This window comes from Schistocerca piceifrons, chromosome 2, assembly GCF_021461385.2.
Source record: "Schistocerca piceifrons isolate TAMUIC-IGC-003096 chromosome 2, iqSchPice1.1, whole genome shotgun sequence".
Classification (NCBI taxonomy): Eukaryota; Metazoa; Arthropoda; class Insecta; order Orthoptera; family Acrididae; genus Schistocerca; species Schistocerca piceifrons.
Genome location: NC_060139.1, coordinates 820,042,742 through 820,064,398, shown reverse-complemented (window position 1 = coordinate 820,064,398; position 21,657 = coordinate 820,042,742). Strand labels below are relative to the sequence as shown.

Sequence of the window (21,657 nt, the reverse complement as noted above, 5' to 3'; positions counted from 1 at the left end):
CGACATCTGAAATTCTAAAGTGAAATCTCCGCTGCCGCCGAGACTCTGCGTCCGCCTCCCGCCGCTGCTACTGGTACTGCTCGTGCTCTCCAGATTTCCGATCTCGCTAGTATAGGCCGGAGGGACGACCGTCTTGTCGTCCCCTCCCTGTGCAAAGGGAGACACGTTAGAGCGAGATTATCTTACGAGGATTATTCCCCCACTTTCATGGCTTCTGAAGAACGTCTCATTTGGGGAGCAATACAGAAAACTGTGCCTGCAGCTCTGTATACGGCGCACTTGCAGGTCTATGAAGAGCACCACTGCCGCGATACAACCACCTCTGCTCGGATCATAGTACGTCGGCTTTATTCGGGAATAAACTGCTTAGCCGGTGTCCCACATCTAGCAGATATTTGGAGAAAAGTCATGTATCAGAATCGCCAAGATCCGCTGATAAAATAAATTTTTATTAACCACCGGTTTCTATCAACTGGTAATCATCAGATATATATATATATATATATATATATATATATAGAGAGAGAGAGAGAGAGAGAGAGAGAGAGAGAGAGAGATGAATACACTAAGCAGATTCAGAAGGATGTAGGTTGCAGTAGGTACTGGGAGATGAAGAAGCTTGCACAGGATGGAGAGCTGCATCAAACCAGTCTCAGGACTGAAGACCACAACAGTATATATATATATCAACCTCTATGGCTGCGTTCTTACTGTGGCGCCAAGCAAACTAAAAACCATACAGTTTCACCGTCGTCTACATTTACATTTACATCTAGACCCCGTAAATCAACTTACGGTGTGTGGCGGAGGGCACTTTCGGCACCACTGTGTCCCTCCTCCATGTTCCATTGGTAAATGGAGCGTGGAAAGAATGATTGTCGGCTCGAATTTCCGCCACTTCCTGTTTCTCGTTATTTCGCGAGACATTTGTGGAAGGAAGCAACATGTTGCCACACTCTTCCTGGAACTTACTCTCTTGGCATTTCAACATTAAACCTCTCCGTGGTGAACAACGCATCTCTTTTAGTGTGTGCCAAATGTGCCACATGTGTTGGGCACACATGTAAATGGATAGAACGTTTTATTTTACTTTTGATTTGAGCATATCTGCTCCAGATTCTGACTATTGGTTTTTAGCAATGTCATCTTACGATTTAGCGACATTTCATTCTGATGACAACACCCCTAGTAGGTGTAGAAACCTAGGTCAGTGTACCAAGCGTTTATGTGGAACCGGCTGGCTGTTTAATCCTACGTTGAAACTAGTATACCGTTGCTGAGTAAGAGCCACGTTCAAAACTGTAACACTGTTTTGATTGTATGGCTCTGGCACATCGTACATGTAGCAGCAATTTGAGCAGCAGGTGGCACCACAGTGACAAATAGGTTACGTCAAGCACAGACTCCCTGCAGCGTGCATTCCACCGACCCCAAACCACCCCCATTCGCGACGTGAGTGGTGTTAAGTGAGAGCTGATCGAAGGGCAGGGTGGAGGTCTGTCGTGTTTTCTGATGAAAGCCGGTTCTGCCTCGGTGCCAGTGACGGCTGTGTGATGGTAGAAGGACGACAGTTGAGGGCCTGCGACCAACTTGTCTGCGTGTCAGACACACCAGACCTACACCTGGAGTTATGAGCTAGAGTGCGATTTCGTATGATAGCAGGAGCACTCTCGTGGCTATCCCACGCACCCTGACAGCAAATTTATACGTCAATCTGACGGGCTGCCATTCATGAGTAGAGCGTGTTTTCCAACAGCATACCACTCGCCCATATACCGCTGTTGTAACCGAACGTGCTCTACAGAGAATCGACATGTTGCCTTAGCCGGCTCAATCACCACTTCTGTCTCCAATCGAGCACATACGGGACATCAACGGACGACAGCTCTAGCGTCGTCCACAACCAGTATTAACCGTCCCTGTGTTAACCGACCACGTGCAACAGGCATGAAACTCCATCTAACAAACTGACCTCTGGCACCTGTATTAAATAGTGCATGCACGTTTGCATGCTTGCGTTCAGCATTCTGGCAGTGACACCGGTTATTAATGTACCCGCATTTCACATTTCTAATGGCTTATCTCGCGCTTACATTGACCTCTGATCTTGGAATGTTGGTCACTTCAATATGTTACCTAGACAAATGTATTCCTGAAATTTCATTACTGTACATTTCGATAGTTTGGATAGATTGTCACATTTCGACCTGCTTATTCCTTCCATGTTAAGTTGGCATATGCGAATAGATGGTCCAATTCTACGAACTTGTGCGTAGTATTCCTTGTGGTCATTTTCATTTACACGTCACCACCGAAACTGCTCGCTCTGTGAGAGCTGTCCACTGTACATTTTGGCATCTGAACGGTGAAAGGGGACTATCTTTTCACGAAAAGTCGTGTCAACCAGACAATGCAACTTATCACAGGATGCATACGTACCACTCAAACTGCATGGCTACCAGTCTTAAGTAACATCCATCCTCCAGCTCTACGAAGATCAGGTGCTCTCCTGAAGATCTGGAGAAACATTCAGAAGAACCCCCAGCTACCCGTACACAGCGATACATTAATAGCAGAACATCAGCGTCTGAAGCCAAGAAAACCATCTTGGTGAACTGCACGACATCTTGAAGCCTCCAACCTTAACGTCAACGAAGTATGGAGAAATCAGGGGGAAGAAACGTCAGTGTTCAACGGTCATGCGAGTTCCAGGTTTCACACTCCCCAGACGGCAGTGGAGAACCATCAACCGCATCCAAACAGTACAAGGGAACTGCGGATATCTAAAGTACAAATGGGGCTGGGCAACATCTCCAGATTGTGACTGTGGAGCAGCCCTGCAAAAAATTAATCACATTGTTGGTGAATGCCCGAAAAGAGCCTTTGTGGGATCAATAAATGACATCCACCATGCATCACCTGAAGGGCTGAACTGGATTAACAGATTGGACTTAGAAGTCTAAGAACTTGTGTAATGTGTAGATAATTTAGCATAATACTTTGACCATGTGATTCTGTACGTGTATTTTGCTTGTCATTTCTTACACTGTATACTCTTAAAATTATGTATTTGATCCTAGCTCTGTATCATCATACGATAAATAAATAAATAAATAAATTACTCAACATTAATTATATTTTGGTGTTGTAATTTTCTTTATCAGCGTAGCAGACAAACTGATAAATACGAAAAACTAGAAAAAATGAAATTTATTATGTATTTATTTATTGCCAAATTATATACCTGTTACCTGATGTTTAAAACAGTTCGTACATCTTACAATTTTCGTTTTTCATCTTTTTACAGTTTTCTTTTCTTTTGTTTTATCTGCAACATTTACAAAGAATGATACTTTTCAAAATAACAGTAATGTAAGGTTGAAATATAAATAAAATAGTGTTGTTTTTTTAAGAACAATATAAAAAGAAGATAGGATAGAGGAGAGATTTGTTAGTACCATCACCGAATGTGATTGACGGTGAATACCTCGGAATGGTTTCTTCGAGCCGTTGACCGCCAGTCACACACATAGACACACACACACACACACACACACACACACACAAATGGTTATTAGTAGAGAAATAATGTTGCAAAAAAATGGCTCTGAGCACTATGGGACTTAACTTCTAAGGTCACCAGTCCCCTAGAACTTTGATCTACTTAAACCTAACTAACCTAAGGACGTCACACACATCCATGCCCGAGGCAGGATTCGAACCTGCGACCGTAGCGGACGCTCGGTTCCAGACTGTAGTGCCTAGAACCGCTCGGCCACCCCGGCCGGCAATAATGTTGCATATCCTATTTATTACTAATCCTGTAAATTAGCTACTTTAGGTGCCCATCCATGTACGGCATTTGGTGTTTTCTTGGCTAGATCGCCAGCACATTTGCTTATTTACTGTCACATCTCAGCTTCCTCCCCCTGATCCTCCTCATTGGTCACTATTTTCGCTGTCACTGTGGGTATCTCTGTCCATCCTCTGGAGATTGTTGTTACACTGCACATAGGCATGTCTGTAATGTCGTGTCCGCATGTACTCTTCATGTGTTGTTTTTGAATTACTGTTTGCCAGTGCATTTAATTGTGCCCATTGTTCTTCGTCTCTTATTGCTGTGTATACAGGGTGTTACAAAAAGTTACGGCCAAACTTTCAGGATACATTCCTCACACACAAATAAAGAAAAGATGTTATGTGGACATGTGTCCGGAAACGCTTAATTTCCATGTTAGAGCTCATTTTAGTTTCATCACCTACGCTTCCACCTACGCTCAATGGAGGACGTTATCATGATTTCATGCGGGATACTCTGTGCTGCTAGAACATGTGCCTTTACAAGTACGACACAACATGTGGTTCATGCACGATGGAGCTCCTGCACATTTCAGTCGAAGTGTTCGTAAGCTTCTCAACAACAGATTCGGTGACCGATGGATTGGCAGAGGCGGACCAATTCCACGGCCTCCACGCTCTCCTGACCTCAACCCTCTTTACTTTCATTTATGGCGGTATTTGAAAGCTCTTGCCTACACAACCCCGGTACCAAATGTAGAGACTCTTCGTGCTCGTATTGTAGACGGCTGTGATACAATACGCCATTCTCCAGGGCTGCATCAGCGCATCAGGGATTCCATGCGACGGAGGTTGGATGCATGTATCCTCGCTAACGGAGGACATTTTGAACATTTCCTGTAACAAAGTGTTTGAAGTCACGCTGGTACTTTCTGTTGCTGTGTGTTTCCATTCCATGATTAATGTGATTTGAAGAGAAGTAATAAAATGAGCTCTAACATGGAAAGTAAGCGTTTCCGGACACATGTCCCCATAACATGTTTTCTTTCGTTGTGTGTGAGGAATGTTTCCTGAAAGTTTGGCCGTACCTTTTTGTAACACTCTGTATATGTATGTCTGTATCTGTGTAGTGTAAGTGTAGTGTATGTCTATTGTTCGCGTATTGCCCGCAGAAAGAGACAGTGTGTTGTGGGGAAACCTTGTTCCCCTCAAGTGCATGTAGGTGCCTGCCTCAGACTCACGCGGTTTAAGTGCGTGGGAAAAAATGAAATGCACAGGAGAAGTGAGTGAGGGGGTGACGCAGGTTTTATAGCACGGTGAAGCACGGCAGCGGCCGGGCCCCGTGGCTACTTCCGCCAGCAGCTAACGGCCAGAGGAGTGCGTGCGCGCGTGTGTCCGTGCGCAGACGCACCTGACGCTGAGCGCAGCGCGGCGCGGTCCGCAGCTGGGCCCCTGCAGGGCGAGCCGTCAGCGCGGCTGGCCTACGCCGCTGCCGCTGCCTCCGGCGCCGACGGCCGCAACGTGTCAGCCACAATTACTCGCAACTTGGCCGCAACTCGGGCCGCCAGTCCACGCCAAGACGCCACCTCCCCCGCTGCTGTCCCCCACACGAGCGCCCGGCGCGCTGTCCGCACACAGAACACCCTCTCACAGAACGCCTACAAGGTACTGAAATTCACTCCTCGCTGTATTGCTGGAACCCCACCCACCAACCCACACATACACACACACACACACACACATATTCACACACACACACGCACACACACACACATACGCGAAGAGCCTTAGGCCTATTTTGCATGACCGAATTTCTTGTCTCAACCGACTACTCGAGACAAGTGAGTCTACTGCAGCACCCCTGGCGTTTTATTCCCGTACTGAGTCTCCTCTATTTCTTGTAGTCATTTACATTTACACGTCACCACCAAAACTGCTTATTCTGTGAGAGCGTCCCTTTCATGTCCCTCGACTCTTATAACTGCCATCTGCTTTTTTTTACAATTTGTACAGAAAGCAGATGGCAGTTATAAGAGTCGACGGACATGAAAGGGAAGCAGTGGCTTGGAAGGGAGTGAGACAGGGTTGTAGCCTCTCCCCGATACTATTCAATCTGTATATTGAGAAAGCAGTAAAGGAAACAAAAGAAAAGTTCGGAGTAGGCATTAAAATACATGGAGAAGAAATAAAAACTTTGAGGTTCGCCGATGACATTGTAACTCTGTCAGAGACAGTAAAAGACCTGCAAGAGCAGTTGAACGGAATGGACAGTGTCTTGAAAGGAGGGTATAAGATGAACATCAAGAAAAGGAAAACGAGGATAATGGAATGTAGTCGAATTAAGTCGGGTGATGTTGAAGGAATTAGATTAGGAAATGACACTTAAAGTAGTAAAGGAGTTTTGCTATTTGGGGAACAAAATAACTGATGAAGGTCGAAGAAGAGAGGATATCAAATGTAGACTGGCAGTGGCAAGGAAAGCCTTTCTGAAGAAGAGAAATTTGTTAACATCGAGTATTGATTTAAGTGTCAGGAAGTCATTTCTGAAAGTATTTGTATGGAGTGTAGCCATGTATGGAAGTGAAACACGGACGATAAATAGTTTGGACAAGAAGAGAATAGAAGTTTTCGAAATGTGGTGCTAAAGAAGAATGCTGAAGATTAGAATGGGTAGATCACATAACTAATGAGGAGGTATTGAATAGAATTGGGGAGAAGAGGAGTTTGTGGCACAACTTGACTAGAAGAAGCGACCGGTTGGTAGGACATTTTCTGAGGCATCAAGGGATCACCAATTTAGAACTGGAGTGCAGCGTGGAGGGTAAAAATCGTAGAGGGAGACCAAGAGACGAATACACTAAGCAGATTCAGAAGGATATAGGCTGCAGTAGGTACTGGGAGATGAAGAAGCTTGCACAGGATAGAGTAGCATGGAGAGCTGCATCAAACAAGTCTCAGGACTGAAGACCACAACAACAACAACAACTGAATCTCCCCTATTTCTTGTAGTCATTTTCATTTACACGTCACCACCAAAACTGCTTGTTCTGTGAGAGCTGGCCGTTGTACATTTTGGCATCTGAAAGGTGAAAGTTGGGTTGGAAGGGGATTATCCTTTCTCGAAAAATCGAAATATAGTAAAATGTATGAGCAAGCAATGAAAGTACTGTATGTAAATAATCAGAGTAGAATTCATAGCGGAAGTTCTCGCCGAAAGTCAAGTGGTAAATTCTTTACACTCATTAGGACTGAAAGAACAGGAAAATTATCATCCGCTACATCTCAGACCATTTACATTTATTAGCTAGAGAAAATATATACCAGTATCATAATGGAGTTTTGAGCTCAGTTCCTGTGCTTGCAGAAGATTCATAATGAATTAGGGATAGGTCCGCGTTTTTGCAAGTACACAAATTATTGTTTTATTTTGTCATCCAAAGATCTTTCACGACAGTTGTGGCATTCTCAGTGGGTTTTCTATTGTTTTCTATTTTCATTGCGTGTTCCCTGTGGGTGCCAACCAAAATCAGCCACAGGTCTACACAGAAGACCTCATACCAACTACCACTTAGCTGGAATCTCATCGTAATTTTCGTAAAATCCTCTTTTCATCGAAGTTACTATGCTTTCCCAACTAAGCACTAACAGAAAGTTGGACCACATGCACAATAATCTGACACGGAGGCTGTCGTCAGAAAGTTGATCTTTCTAGAACACTCATGCCGACCGAAAGGGATGCCGTGTATAATACGAACGATGGCTAATACGCTGAAAGAAGGAAGTCTTAGACTATTGTCTATTTCTCGCTCATATACGAGTATAATATACTGCTTACTTCTTTATGGTTGGATTTTCACAAAGGTGGTGAGCTCGTTTTAATGCACACTTTACCGAGTAAGTGAATAAGTGTATCGTATTCAGTTGCGAGCCTACTAACAATGCAGAATTTAATACGAGTTGGAAGCAAAGGTTTTTGTCATATGACTCTTCCGACTTATGGACGATCTGCCGGGAGTGCAAGTGTGCCTTGTTGTTAAACGTAAATGTCGTGTGACTAGGGCCTCCCGTCGGGTAGACCGTTCGCCGGAACCAAGTCTTTAGAGTTGACGCCACTTCGGCGACTTGCCCGTCGATGGGGATGAAATGATTATTATTAGGACAACACAACGCCCAGTACCTGTCCGAAGAAAATTTCCGACCCAGCCAGGAATCGAACCCGAGCCCTTACGAGTGAAATTCTGTCGCGCTGACCACTCAGCTACCGGGGGCGGACTGCCTTTTTGTTGACGGTGATGGTTGGGCAGTGTATTGAAGTGTTTGTTTTATTACGCGTTAGACGGAAGACAGAGAGAGATAGCAAGGCAGGTACATCACCTATTACTCTCGTCAGGGGCCCACCGATGTGTACCGCAAGAAGTAGAATTTGAAATTTAGCGTAGAATATATGCGCACAGTGTTATGAAGACGAAACACACGCCACTTCTCTCTTTCCCATCTCAATCAAATACTAACGATTAAAATTTCATCCGCCCCCAGTATTGAAATCGGCAACATGGTAGTCGATTGTCACCGCAGCAGAGCGTATTACTAAACTCGAATACGCAATCGGATGTAGTAAATAACTGTGAAGTATTTCTCAAAATAAGGCAAACAACGGAAAAATCTAATTCGCAAGAGCTAGGCAATAGCCGCTACTCACAATTAGCTAATAGTACGCTCTATTCTGCCAGGAAGGAAACGTTAGTTTTACTGTGGGGAAATAAGAAAACCATACCTCATGAATTAGTTTGTCTCGCTTGACCAGGGAAGGACACAACTCGGGTATTGTATACGCAGCTGCGTCCCGAATGGTAACTCGTGACAGAGCAATTTTCTACGGTTTCTCTCGTGTCCATTACATCAGTGGCCATGGTCGACATTCAGCTGCTGATTTCTCGACGGATTTTTCTCAGGACTCTGCAAAGATTTCATTTTCACGTCCTTCAGATGAATGGAACACTGGGCGTGATTTCTGTACAACGCTGGCGAACACCTGAGCTGTTTCGGTAAGAATACGCGGCCGTGATTTTTGTTTTCGTAACTCAGATTGCTGTATTTGTACACAACTTTTTTCCATACATGCAGGATATTTTTTCGAATTTGGTGCAGAGTTGTAGGATGCTTCTCACGTCCTTTACTTCTATCATCTCAGTCTTGCCAGTCTCCTTACAGTTTTCCTCCTTCCATTGTTAACATCTTAGCCAGTCTTTTTCTCTCTTGTGGTTGCCATTCCCACACTCACCTCGGCTAACAATCTTGCCTCTCTCTCCTCATGTAGCCACGCTATTTCGGTCTCCTCAGATCATCCTTTTTACTTCTTCTTTACTTTCGACGTTTGAAAACTTCTCCTCGTACAATAATTTTTCACGGCTACTGATTTTTATCGATGTTTCCGCATTATTGTGCAGAATCTACCACACGTTTACTACATATTCTTCAATCAAACTACACAACCAACCCCTTTAAAAATAATTATGCAATAAACATTAAACATAACAATGAGGAGTACAGCGATATACTGCAGTATGCTGTTCCGTAGAATAATATCCTTGAGTAACTGTCTTACACAACATTTACAGCATCGTCTGCATAATTTTCCTCCATTTTATTTATATCTATTTTGGCCTGAGATATCTTTGCTGAATCTTCTTTCTTACTAAATCTTCCTTTAAATGTTGTCACACCTGCATAATTACCTCAATATCCTTGTTCTGCTCGGATATTTTAATTCTTCTGAACTTACTTTCAGTCCTGCCTTTTTCGCATATCTCGAGTTACTTTCTCATCATGTGTACAGTGTCAAAGTGCTCTGTGCTTGTGATCGCCTGATTACACTAATATTATGCTTCCGTGGCTACAATCAGTTTCAATAAAATCCTTCTGGTTAGTAGACGACGCCCTACTGCAAAAAGATGAAACAAGATCACTACTGATTGTGGCCTTCATCAAAGTGTATGACACGGTTCATCATTTTATGACGTGGCCTACATCCAGAAGAATTTTATGCAACAAAATCATCTGTCTTCAGTCTTATTCCACCACTTTTTCACTGCCATTCTTTTAGAAATTCATTAATGCAACCTTAAAAAGTCTATTGGACAAGCAGCAACCGTGGTGCAGTCCCTACATCATAACATAATTTTTTTTTTAATCCACGCTCTGCGTATAATAAGAAGAGTTTCAGAGCGAAAGACCCATCACCAGCTTTTCCAAACTTCAATAGAAACTTTTCATCGTGGTCTGTTGTAGCAGTCGCCATGATTTAAAGCCTCGGTTGACACTTGAAATCCTGATATTGGAAGTTTCCCTTGATCAAAAGTATCTGGACACCTTTTAGTGTCCACCATTCGCCTTTATGACGGCTTGCAGTCTGCAGAGGACACTTTCAATGAGGTCTGAAAGTCTTTGCAGGAATGGCAGAACCGAAACCGAAACCAGAGAAGGTTGGACGCTGGGCTCTATAGCGAAGCTGTCGTTTTAACTTACGCGTTGGGAGGCCAACTCCATTTGAGGAATATTATTGTCTACAAACCATTCCGTCACTGATGCTGCTTTATGACAGGCGCATTATCATGCTGATACAATCAATCATCGTCTCCGTTCTTCTTCTGTATGCAGTGCACAATTCAGTAAAATGTTTTGATATCCTTCTGCATTTAGCGTTTTCTTAAGCGCCATAAGGGCGCTACACCCTAACCACTAAGAACATTCTCCTGCCGTAACACCATCCTCACTGTACCTCACTGCTGGCATTATACATAAAGAATCGTAGCTTTCCCTAGACATTCTCGAAACCTAAACCCTTCCATCGGATTGCAGAAGGGTGTAGTGTGATTCGTCACTCCAAATCAGTCGTTTCCAGCCATCCAATATCCAGCAGCGTTGGGAAGCACTGACCACAGAAATGTATGGCTTATGAAGAGCTGTTTGATTGTTGTACCCTCATTATTTTCAACTCCCTAGACACGGTCATTGTGTGAACTGGATCACTGTCAGCAATTTGCAACTCAAGATTGTTTACTTCCGATGATTTCATCCGATTTTATTGCAACCACCCTTCGCAATGTCCGATGGTACCTGCTCGTCAGTCTGCCGATTTTGATTTACCTGCGGTCGTTACTTCACGTTTTCACTTCACAGTCACATCACAAACAATCGACTTGGACAGCTATAGAAGGGATGAAATATGCCTGATGTATATGCTACTCAGACACATCCAATGACTAGTTGATTTTTAAGTCACTGAGCGGTCTTGACCAACCAATGCTGCTTTTATTACAACTCCTTTCATACTGGCTGGTCTGCCATTCGTAACATAAACTGTGGTGAGAAAAGCCATTATCCGCATATACAGGTGACGGTAGTATCGCGTACACAAGATGTAAAAGGATACAGCGTTGGCGGAGCTGTCATTTCTATTCAGGTGACTCGTGTTAAACAGATTCCTACGTGATTGTGGTAGCAAGACGGGAATTAACAGAGTTTGAACTTGGAATGGTAGTTGGAGCTAGATGCATGGAATTTAATTTCAGAAATCGTTAGGGAATTCAAAATTCTGAGATCCGCAGTGTCAAGAGTGGGTCGAGAACATCAATGTTCAGGTCTCACGATGGACAACGGCGTGACCGACGGCCTTCACGTAACGACCGAGAGCAGCGTGCTTTTCGTAGACTTGTCAGCACTAACAGACAAGCAACACTGTATGACATAACAGCAGAGATCAATGTGGGACGTATGAGGAAAGTGCCCGTTAGGACATTGTGGCGAAATATGGTGTTAAAGGCTACGGCAGCGAACGACCGACGCTAACAGCACATCAACTGTAGCTCCTCTCCTGGGCTCGTGACCATGTCGGTTGGACCCTAGGCGACTGAAAAACCGTGGCCTGGTCAGATGAGCCCCGATTTCAGTTGGTAAGAGCAGATGGTAGCGTTCGAGAGAGGTGCAGACCCCACGAAACCAAGGACATAAGTTGTCGACAAGGCACGTGCAAACTGGTGGTGGCTCCATAATGGTGTGGGCTAAGATAACATGAAATGGACTGGGTCCTCTAGTCCTACTGAACAGATCATCGAATGGAAAGAGTTGTGTTCGGCTACTTGGGGATCACTTGCATCCATTCATGAACGTTATGTTACCAAACAACGATGGAATTGTCACCGGGCCACAGTTGTTCGCGATTGGTTTGAGAAACATTGTGGACAATCTGGCGACCCAGATCTCCCGACCTGACTCCCTCGAACATTTATGGGACATAATCAAGAGGTCAGTTCTTGCACAAAATCCTGCGTCGGCAACACTTTCGCAAGTATGGACGGCTATAGCAGCAGCATTGCTCAGTCTTTGTGCAGGGGACTTCCAGCGACCTGTTAAGTCCATGCCATCTCGAACTACTGCAGTACGTCAGGCGAAGCGAGGTCTGACACGATATTAGCAGGTATCTTGCGTCTTTTGTCTCCGCAGTGTATAACTGATCAATTACGCATTAGATAAGGATGGTCGGATACTTCTGATCAGATAGTGTACTTGTAGGAAGCACAATGCCGACATAAAGACAGTCGATTTTAACTGAGAAATATATCCGTTCCGTTGACTTTGTGTGCAATGTTTTACAAACTCCTACGGTACGCAGATGGTGCCAAGAAGAAAATGTTTTGTATAGGAACTCATGTACGGAAACCAGCAAACACCTGAAGTATTTTTTTTTTTCCTCTGCTCGCTGCTTGAGAGAGCGATAGTCATTTACTGTACGGCTAGCTACTAATATAATATTGTAACTAAACAACTAACACGCTTGCAGCGTCAGTGCTAACTACCTATTTATTAGTGGAACAAGATGCAGGCCATCAGTGGAAAAAGGATAACAGTGTATTTAGCTTGACAGAAGAGTAATGCACCAAATAAGTGTACCTTTAACACATTAGTTAGTTGTGTGCAATCATAGGTTTCCACAAACAGGGGCACTGCAGTACTGTATTTATCCATCGATACCTGGCTAGCGAATTTCGATTAAATGTCTCCTCCGTAAGGGAATTGCAGGAAGTGTACGAGTGCAGATTCATGAGACTTGGACGACGACATAAGGAAATTTGGATCTGGTCATGAAGAGCGCACAGACAGCTGGTAAGACGACCGCTAGCGATAAACGGAAATCTGGATTCGAGTCCCGAACCGGCACAAATTTTCGGTATCTTCATTCCGTTCTACTGGTGGAAGTTGCCAGTATTCGCAACTGCGAATACTTTTCCTATGTTTTCCTGTTATGTGACAATGTCGTAAATACTATATCCCGAAGAAAGCTGTCTGCAACAATATTGGAACTTTTGTCTATGTAACGACATGACAACACGGACATGTACCCATAAAAGTTTTATACAACGTAAGTTAGTTGCTTAGAAATAAAAATTCCTGGTTCGAGTCCCTTTGGACAACAGAATATTAGTCTGACAAAGACGATTAACGAAGAATTTGAGAGAGGAATCGAAGGACTTCGACATCTTTCTTGCTAGCCATTTTTCTCAGCTTACAGCTGTGTTAAACTGAGAGCAAGTTTATCATAAAACTGAGGTTTTTATTTTCGCCAGTTATCGACGCATGGGTGCAGTAATGCACCAAAAAATCTTCGCCACAGCCACAACAAAATTATATCTTCATTAACAAGCAAGCGACCTAGCGATTTCCCTGCGGATGTTTGCACTTTGGTGCTTTTAATTAAAACGGGGAAAATCGAGGAATGCATGATCGATTTTAATTACCCAGTCGTTGTCGATAGAAGGGGCGCTGCGCTAGCTGTTGGGCGGGAAGACGACGTGTGCCGAAAAGGAAAAGGGGGAAGCAAGTGAAGGAGGGGTGGTCTAGGGAGTCCAAACCCCTCCCCCTCCACACCGACCCCCTCTGTGTGCTATCTCCTGTTTTTAGCCGCGCACGGCGCGGCGACTTGTTATCCCGACCGTGATCCTCCACCGAGAAGGGTGCAACGGAGGGCTGAGTCTCGTGAGATGTAGATATAGCATACACGAGCTCCGTCCCTGGCCAGCACATGTCAGCAGTCATATGCAGATGGGCGCAGTTCCTTTATACGAGTATGAGAGGCGCCTCCTTAATTGGCGACTTTTATGCTTTTATAATTAGGCTCGCCCCTCATTATATTGTTTACGGGGCGGGCAAGGAGCGACCATTAGGGCGACCAGCCCGTGTGCGTGAGTGCGAGCACACATACACACACGCACGCGCGTAACATGTGCGTCGTTCGTTGAGCGAGAAGCTTCTTTCGGGAAGCCCCGATTGTAATCACATCGTGCTAATAACCGCCGCCGATTCGTATCTAAATTGGGACAACGGGAATGACTTTTGGACAGTCCTCTTTAAGCGCCCAGCTACTACCAGTTTCGCCGGAAACTCTAACGCGCAGCGACACGCTTTCGCTCTTAACAGCCGTACATGCGTGTTTTCATATGTGTGGCGGACGGTGCAGTGGAAGTCGTGAGCGTGTGTACGAGGGTGTCATATACGCCTGTCGTCGGAAGCGTTTTGTACCGTGTCCGATATTAACGGACTCACACGCGCTGGTGTTCGTAGATTACACACACGCACATGTGTGAGCGTGACGACACATCTGGACTATCTCGTGACACGATCCACACGCGCCAACGTCCTACACCTGTGTTCCACAAACTAGCAGGTGCTGTTCCGTCCAGCGCAACGGCGACAGACTTCCCTCTGATTTTCATGTGTGGCGAATTTTTTACAGTTGCGCTGAAATGGTGCTATAAAAGGTTATGGAATTTTAATTCCTGCAAAGGTGCTCATATTTTGTGTGTCTTGACATTTATGATAACAAGAGAAGCACCGACCTAAGAGACGGTTTGTCGTAGATTGTTAATACGCCTAAAATAATTATACATTAGTGATCTACACAATGAGTTCGTTGGTTACTGCGAAGCCCGTGAGAGAGGGATATGCCAGTGTACGAGATTGGTTCGTTTGTGAAACATGAGTAGGATCCTGGGGATATTTTGCTTTAGCGTTGGCGCTTTAAGTATTTCTGTAACATATTCTTATTTATTGCGTTAAAAATCGTGTATCCATCGTTACTGTATTTTTCTGCATCTTTCTACATGTCGTGTTCATCCATTATTGAACAAAGCACATATACTCTTCTTGTGGTGCTGTGTATCATGATAATACTGCATTGTCCATATTTTGAGCGCCTTGAGAATTGAATGTTTCCACTGCTCAGTTATTGTTTACGTCTCACAATGAGCTTTATGATACCAGCGGAACTAGCAGCTATGATACGTGTATGGTTTATCCAACTGCTACTTTAGGTTGCGATCATGACAAATTTATAGTAAACTGAATGTTATGGGGAAGTTAGAGTCAGCTGAGGAAAATAATTTTTAATAAAGTGAGCCTAATTAAATTGAGGCGTGCATGACCGCGAGACTGTGCACTACTGCAACATGGATAAATAACGTAATTTTCGATGACCTGTGAACTAAGAAACGACATTTGTTAAACAATTAGAGTCAAGCAGATTTATAGCTTTTCGTATTGTGTGTGCAGAACTTTGATTAAATGAACAATGCGTGACCAGAAATTGCATTAAAAACCTACCTCTTGTCCACAGTCCTGATTTAACACTAAACGACCAAAATCTGCTCAATACTTCCCCTCTTCTAAGCTTTTCTCAATGCTCACAGTTTTCCCATGTTTCTCACATTGTTTCTATTCTCCAATTTTCTTGTACTTATTTATTTTACTGTGATTGCCTGTTTACTACATAAATGCTGTTGTTAAAGCTGTCAGTTTTATCTTTTACTCTGTTTCTGTATCACTTCCCATGTTTAATACCTCTTCAAGCTTTTCTTCAGTATTCTTGCAAGTACGAGTTTCATTTTATTGGGAATGTAAATTTAATTTAAATTCTTGTTCCATTTTTTACTTTTCTAATTGTACTGTCATTCCATGTTTTATTAACTGTGTAGTGCGTAGTACCATTGTTGGCATCACACTACAAATTTGTCTTGTTTTGGAAGAGGCACTTGCAGTAGATAGGTCCTTCAGCCAAGTGGTAGCTTTCGTAGCTTTCGTTACTGCAGCAGTCCATCTAATTACTGTATCATTTGTGTTAGTGCATCAGTCCAGATGAGTAACATCTTTTCAAATGTTGTTCACAATAATGTAACTTCTTTGACGACGATAGTCAGTTTAAGTCTGATTGTGGCGCTGTAAGCCGAAAACCGGTTAACAAAATAAATTAATCCTGCAGGAGCCATACAACATTGCGCTTTTCATGTATAATTACGTTGTTCAACCAAGAAGCGACGGAAGAATCAGTTAATATAATTAAAATCCCATTCGAATTATTACGTGATTAAATCATCCGAAAGCCGGCCGCTACGGTCGCCGGTTCGAATCCTGCCTCGAGCATGGATGTGTGTGATGTCCTTAGATTACTTGGGTTTAAGTAGTTCTAAGTTCTAGGGGACTGATGACCTCAGAAGTTAAGTCCTATAGTGCTTTGAGCCATTTGAACCATTTGAAATCATCCGAAAAATTCTTTCATTTAGAAGAAATTGAATAATAACAGTAAGGAAGAGTTGTGGGTTTTCGAGCGCGCGGTCATTAAATGTTCAAATCAAACGTAACCTACGGAGTCAGCAGTGAGAGTTCCTGCGACTAGAAGAAGAGAAGATGAGACAGGTCACGTGCCATTAGAAAACTCCATGCTGGAATCATGTATCTTTCTTACAACATAACTTCTCGTGAGGAGAGGACAAAAAATGGATTATGTGGACAAATACTTATCCTAGAGTTATCCTTCAAAGCGATAAACATAGGTCCTGCGGTACTGACGACAAAAGTTTACTATAATTTGAGAGAGGGAGCTGGACGGAGGAATATGCCCGGATACTTCTTGTTCTACATGGGATGTAACAGTCTGTCCACTGTCACAGTGAATTTATTGCTGTTGGTTTACTACCGATATGATTTTCACCCTCTTCTGAGCCTTTCTGGACATAATTGCGATGAGATCCACAGACATGATAACTTTCTTGAATGATGTCAGTTCACCGCCATGGCTGTTGTTGTTAGCAATATAAAATAACAATACAATAAATTTAAATAGCACGTTAGTTCAGTCCTAGCAAAAACACCCAATGCGACTAACTCATTTTGTTCAAGAAATAATACAGAACGCCTGAAGATCGAAGTGATCCCATCTTGTTTGATTATACTACGCCATTCAATGGAATCAACTACTGTCTCAGAGACGAATATACATCTGGAGTGATTTGAAATCGAACCATCAAATGAAGTTGTGTGAAGGGTATTTACCATAAGGAAATAATGCTGAGGAAGTGAAATTTATTCACCAATGACATTGCTTATAAATGTCTCGACTGACCGTTTCCGAAGAATTATTGACTTCGGACGCTAACAAATTACTGGTTAAGTGAGCGGTTTCGCAGTTTGATTAATCAACTAAAGCGTCACGGAATTTCTCAATAAATAACAGTCGGGAAAGCGATAAGAAAGGTCTTGCCCATCACAGAAATATGCGACGTCACAAGGAAAAGAAGAAGTTCCAAGCTGAGTCTATAAACTCATGACATTCTCCCACACATAGCTCCCGTTATGTTTATGACGGTAAAATTACTGAAATTTGAGGTTATATGGATTTATTATTCCCGGCCTGCGTAGGCGAATCAGAAAGTATAGTACGGTTAAATCGCTGCCGTCAAAAGGTGTTGGTTCGGACCCCGATAGTCACATTTAATTTTTGATTTATCTTTTGCCCTATTGTACCGATTACGCCTACGAAATAGTGGAATAACACTGCTAACCATTAAATATGCAACATGAATGGTAGCAAATGAGCCAGATCGCTGGTCGATCATCAGCGATCGGCTTGTTATCTTTGGCGCGTGCCCGGGCATGAGCATCTTTGCGTTTTCGGCTGGGGCGCGAAGGACGGCGAGAGGCAGTCGGTTTGGGGCGGCCGGTGAGACTGGCGGAGTTGTGGCTCGGGCGTAAGCACATGTGTGATGTCTGTTACGCTGGGGCTGTTTGCTAATCGTGAAACTCCAGCGGCGGTGACTGGTTGCCTGGAAGGCATTTCATATAAACTGTGCCAAGCCTCGCAGTGAGAGGGGAGTCCGGTGTTGGTGTTGGCCTAGATGTTTGTACAAATTGAGGTGCCTGTGTGAGAAGCACGGCATAGGCCTGTTGGTTGCTTCGTCCTTCTGGCAGCCACCGCAAGCGGATGATCGGCCGGAATGTCTACATTTTGTGGTGAGCATAGTGTGAACAAGTTCTCGTAGGATGTGCTCCCAGCCTGACTCTGAGCCTGTGTTATTTGTGGGTGCCCACCCCTCGTCTGCTTCCGGGTGTCCTGTAAGATTTCACAGCAAAACTGTGTTTTTGTGCCATTCTGTGTTTCTGGCTCAGTCTCCGCTTCCGCCTCCGCCTGAAAGGGGGCGGAGGGGTTCGATTGGTCATCTTTTGGAATTCCTTAATGCTGTAATTTAAACATATAAAAAAATTGTTCTTTTAGAATAAGCGCCTGTTTCTTTGGGACACTGCAGTTCAAACAGGAGTGGCGTAATGTTAATGAGTACTTGTTATTCGTCAAATGTAGTGTATTTAATGTCTTGCAGTTTTCTGGGGCACGCAGCTGTGTTATTGAACTCATTTTGAAGTGTTCTGTCGGGTGAATGACTGCTCCCCACTTCAGTGTATTCTTTTGAGTAGTATTGTAAGGTTTTTTGGATGTTTGTCAGTGGGGTGTATTGATTCATTTTGTTTTTCTCTTTGTTTTGAATTACGGAGAATTGTTCAGTTTATCTGATTATTTGCTTAACTCGCGCTTCACGCACTAAATCAGCTGATATTGAAATTTTTTTTTATTACTGTTTAATGTCAGACAGATTCACATGTAACTACATTTATGTTATTTGAAATAAATGTGTTGGATTGACCTTAATGAATTATGTGCAATGTGCAATCGAAGAAAGGGACCCAGTCCTTCATTAGTGCTTAACAGTGGCCTGTAGTTCGGGTTGTGAGCCCTGTGCTCGGACCAGCAAAGAAATGTTATTGCGTGCAAACAGCATATCAGGTAAAAGAGTGACTACGTTTTTTTGTGACTAGGGGGTATACACGTTGCGACATCAAGCACACAGCACTGAGCTGCCACCTATGGTAGCAAAAATGGCCCCGACCTGGCTGAGTCTTGAATTGAGCTGAGATTTGATGACAGATGCATCATTCCATGCAGCTCTATGCATTTTAGTGGTTGATGAATGGTGGCGGGCCGCTGTCTTCGCAACTCACGACCAGATGTTTTCATTGGGTGAAAGATTTGGAGAACGTGCTGCCCGCAGAGATAGACTGACACCCTCTGTATTGAGGTAGGTCAGGAAAGTAATGGGCAGCATGTGGTCTTGCAGTATCTTGTTGAAAGATAACGTCATCGAGAATGTGAAAAATAGGACAGTGTGTACGGCCTTAACACGTCACAATGTAACATCTGCTGTTCAGGTGTTCGTCAACGCCTTGTGGCGTTGACGTTGCAATCTGGCGACTTATGTCGTCATCGGAACCTTCACAAACGGAATCATCCATCGTGATCCTGTACCAAGGAATGAGACTTGTTTGAAACGATAACGTGTGCACCTCCTGCATCCAGCGTTGTATTTGGACGGACCGCTGACGGCATACGTTCGTTTGCTGGCGCACCATGGAAAGACGCAACAACAGTCGCCGTGTTGAGTGCCTATCGTGCTACCGACCTTATCGCATTATGCCGCTCAAAACAAGCCCGCTTCGTGACGTGACGCGACAGTACGATACTCCGTGTCTCAGTGTGCGACATGTTCCTCTGGTGCCAGTTGACTACGGGTCGCTAAGGTCCCGCATGGGATCGAGTGTGGCTTTTCTGCGCCCATCCATTCCATTTTCCCATGATGGCGATACCGATCAACGCGAGTTGCAATGTCATAGAACCGTAAACCGCAGTTTCGAGGGGCAACGATCCTTGCCGTTGTTGTGTTCCGTCACGTGCCGATGTTTCTCCTATTACAGGAGGCCTAACACAGTATTCATACAAACAAACAACATTAAAATGGCATGTCTGAAAGAGGAATCATCCGCGTAATCTTTTCTGATATGTAGGTAGTTACTCCTACCTACTTGGTGCGCCTGCGCTGAAATTATAATCATTTGCGTATCCGAACATGTAGTTGGATTTTTGGTTGCATGCCGCCTTCATGGTATTGCAATTTTAAGGGCCAGCATTGTGCTTATTCACTTCCTTAGGAACGAAGAAAGTGTGCCTGCTGTGAACAAATGCAACGGCGTGCGAGAAGTTGCTTCAGTAAAACAAGCAGATAGACTGACACGATGGACCAGCTTCTCATCAAAAGATTCGTACGAAGGTGGAAGCCTAAGCGCATTTATTTGTCCTCTACGTACTGAACGGTAGTTTGCAGAGTACCGATGTAGATGATCAGAAGTAGTTCATGAAAGTAGTGAACAGTGATCCCTTCGGAGGTTTGTCAGGGCACGTGCAGCCTGCTTGGAACAGCAGGGCAACAGACGGGTTGCCGGTTGCCGCCCTGCCCTTGGGCCGCGGCCGGAAACTTCATCGATCACACACGGCCACACACGAGCTACTGGCCACCCCCGCCCCCGCCCCCGCCCCGCCCCCGCCCAACGCCGCCCTCTCCTCAGGCCGCACAAATCAGATCGCCCAGCGCCAGCGCCCGACGCGCAGTTCCTCGGCCGAGAAACACCTAAGAAAGCCGCCGTTTCACGTGTGCAGACACTGTACGCTGTACACAGCTACATCATTCTGCTCTTCTTATGCAGGGTGAAAAGTATTTAAACCGACAAACTCTGGGAGGTTGTAGGGGACATCAAAACAAATATTTTTCCCTAATGTCATTTTTTCCTATTAGGATTATTTAAAGCGGTGGAGGCCGTATTTACGCTCTTCAGTTGTTAGAGGCCGTATTAGGATCTTCAGTTGTAAGAAACTGCTGTCCACCAGTGCAGTAGTGCATTGTCTCTGTTTACTAATGGAGCGATACACCTGGAGTGAGTACACTGATATGGATGGTGCGTACTACGTAGCGCACCACAACGGACGAGCTACACAGAGGGTTTATCAACAATAATATCCTAATCGCCGTATCCCGCATCATACGACCTTTGCTGTTGTGTACCAACGTCTGCCTGAGACCGGGTCATTTAGCAGATTACCTGGACAGGGACGCCGTCGCACGGTAAGAACGCTGCAATTTGAGGAAGCTGTCTTGGAGCATGTGAAGGGGCATCCTTCAATCAGCACTCGTACAATTGCACGCAACATGGGGACGAATCAGACGAATGTACGAACAGTCCTTCGAGAGCGATTGTTACGTCCATTTCACTTACAGCGTGTCCACTACCTGGAACCAGTTGATTATCCACCCAGAGCACAGTTTTCGCAGTGGTACCTGGAACAGTGTGAAATGCATCCTACATTTCCATCCTCTGTGTTACTCACCGATGAAGTAACGTTCGGGCGTGATGGAGTCTTCAACATGCACAAATCGCATGTCTGGAGTGAGGGTAACGCACATGTCACAGTTACTAGCGCTCATCAAGTGTGGTTCTTCGTTAATGTGTGGGCCGGTGTTGTTGGGGACTGTTAAATTGGGCCGTATCTGCTACATAGGCCATTAAATGGCAGGCACTATTGGAATTTTCTCGCCAGAGCATTGCCAAAATTGCTGGAAAACGTCCCGCTCCCTACAAGACAATGCATGTGGT

At 44.3% G+C, this 21,657-nt stretch overlaps 1 protein-coding gene across 1 annotated transcript in view; it reads left to right on the top strand.

Moving 5' to 3' along the window:
- LOC124775896 (lysine-rich arabinogalactan protein 19-like) overlaps positions 1–21,657 on the top strand; it is a 90,398-nt gene that overhangs the window by 36,904 nt on the left and 31,837 nt on the right. Inside the window, exons 2-3 of the mRNA XM_047250730.1 lie at positions 5,204–5,463; positions 20,432–20,657. Of these exons, the coding sequence (XP_047106686.1) occupies positions 5,204–5,463; positions 20,432–20,657 (486 nt within the window). The remainder of the gene's footprint in view (positions 1–5,203; positions 5,464–20,431; positions 20,658–21,657) is intronic.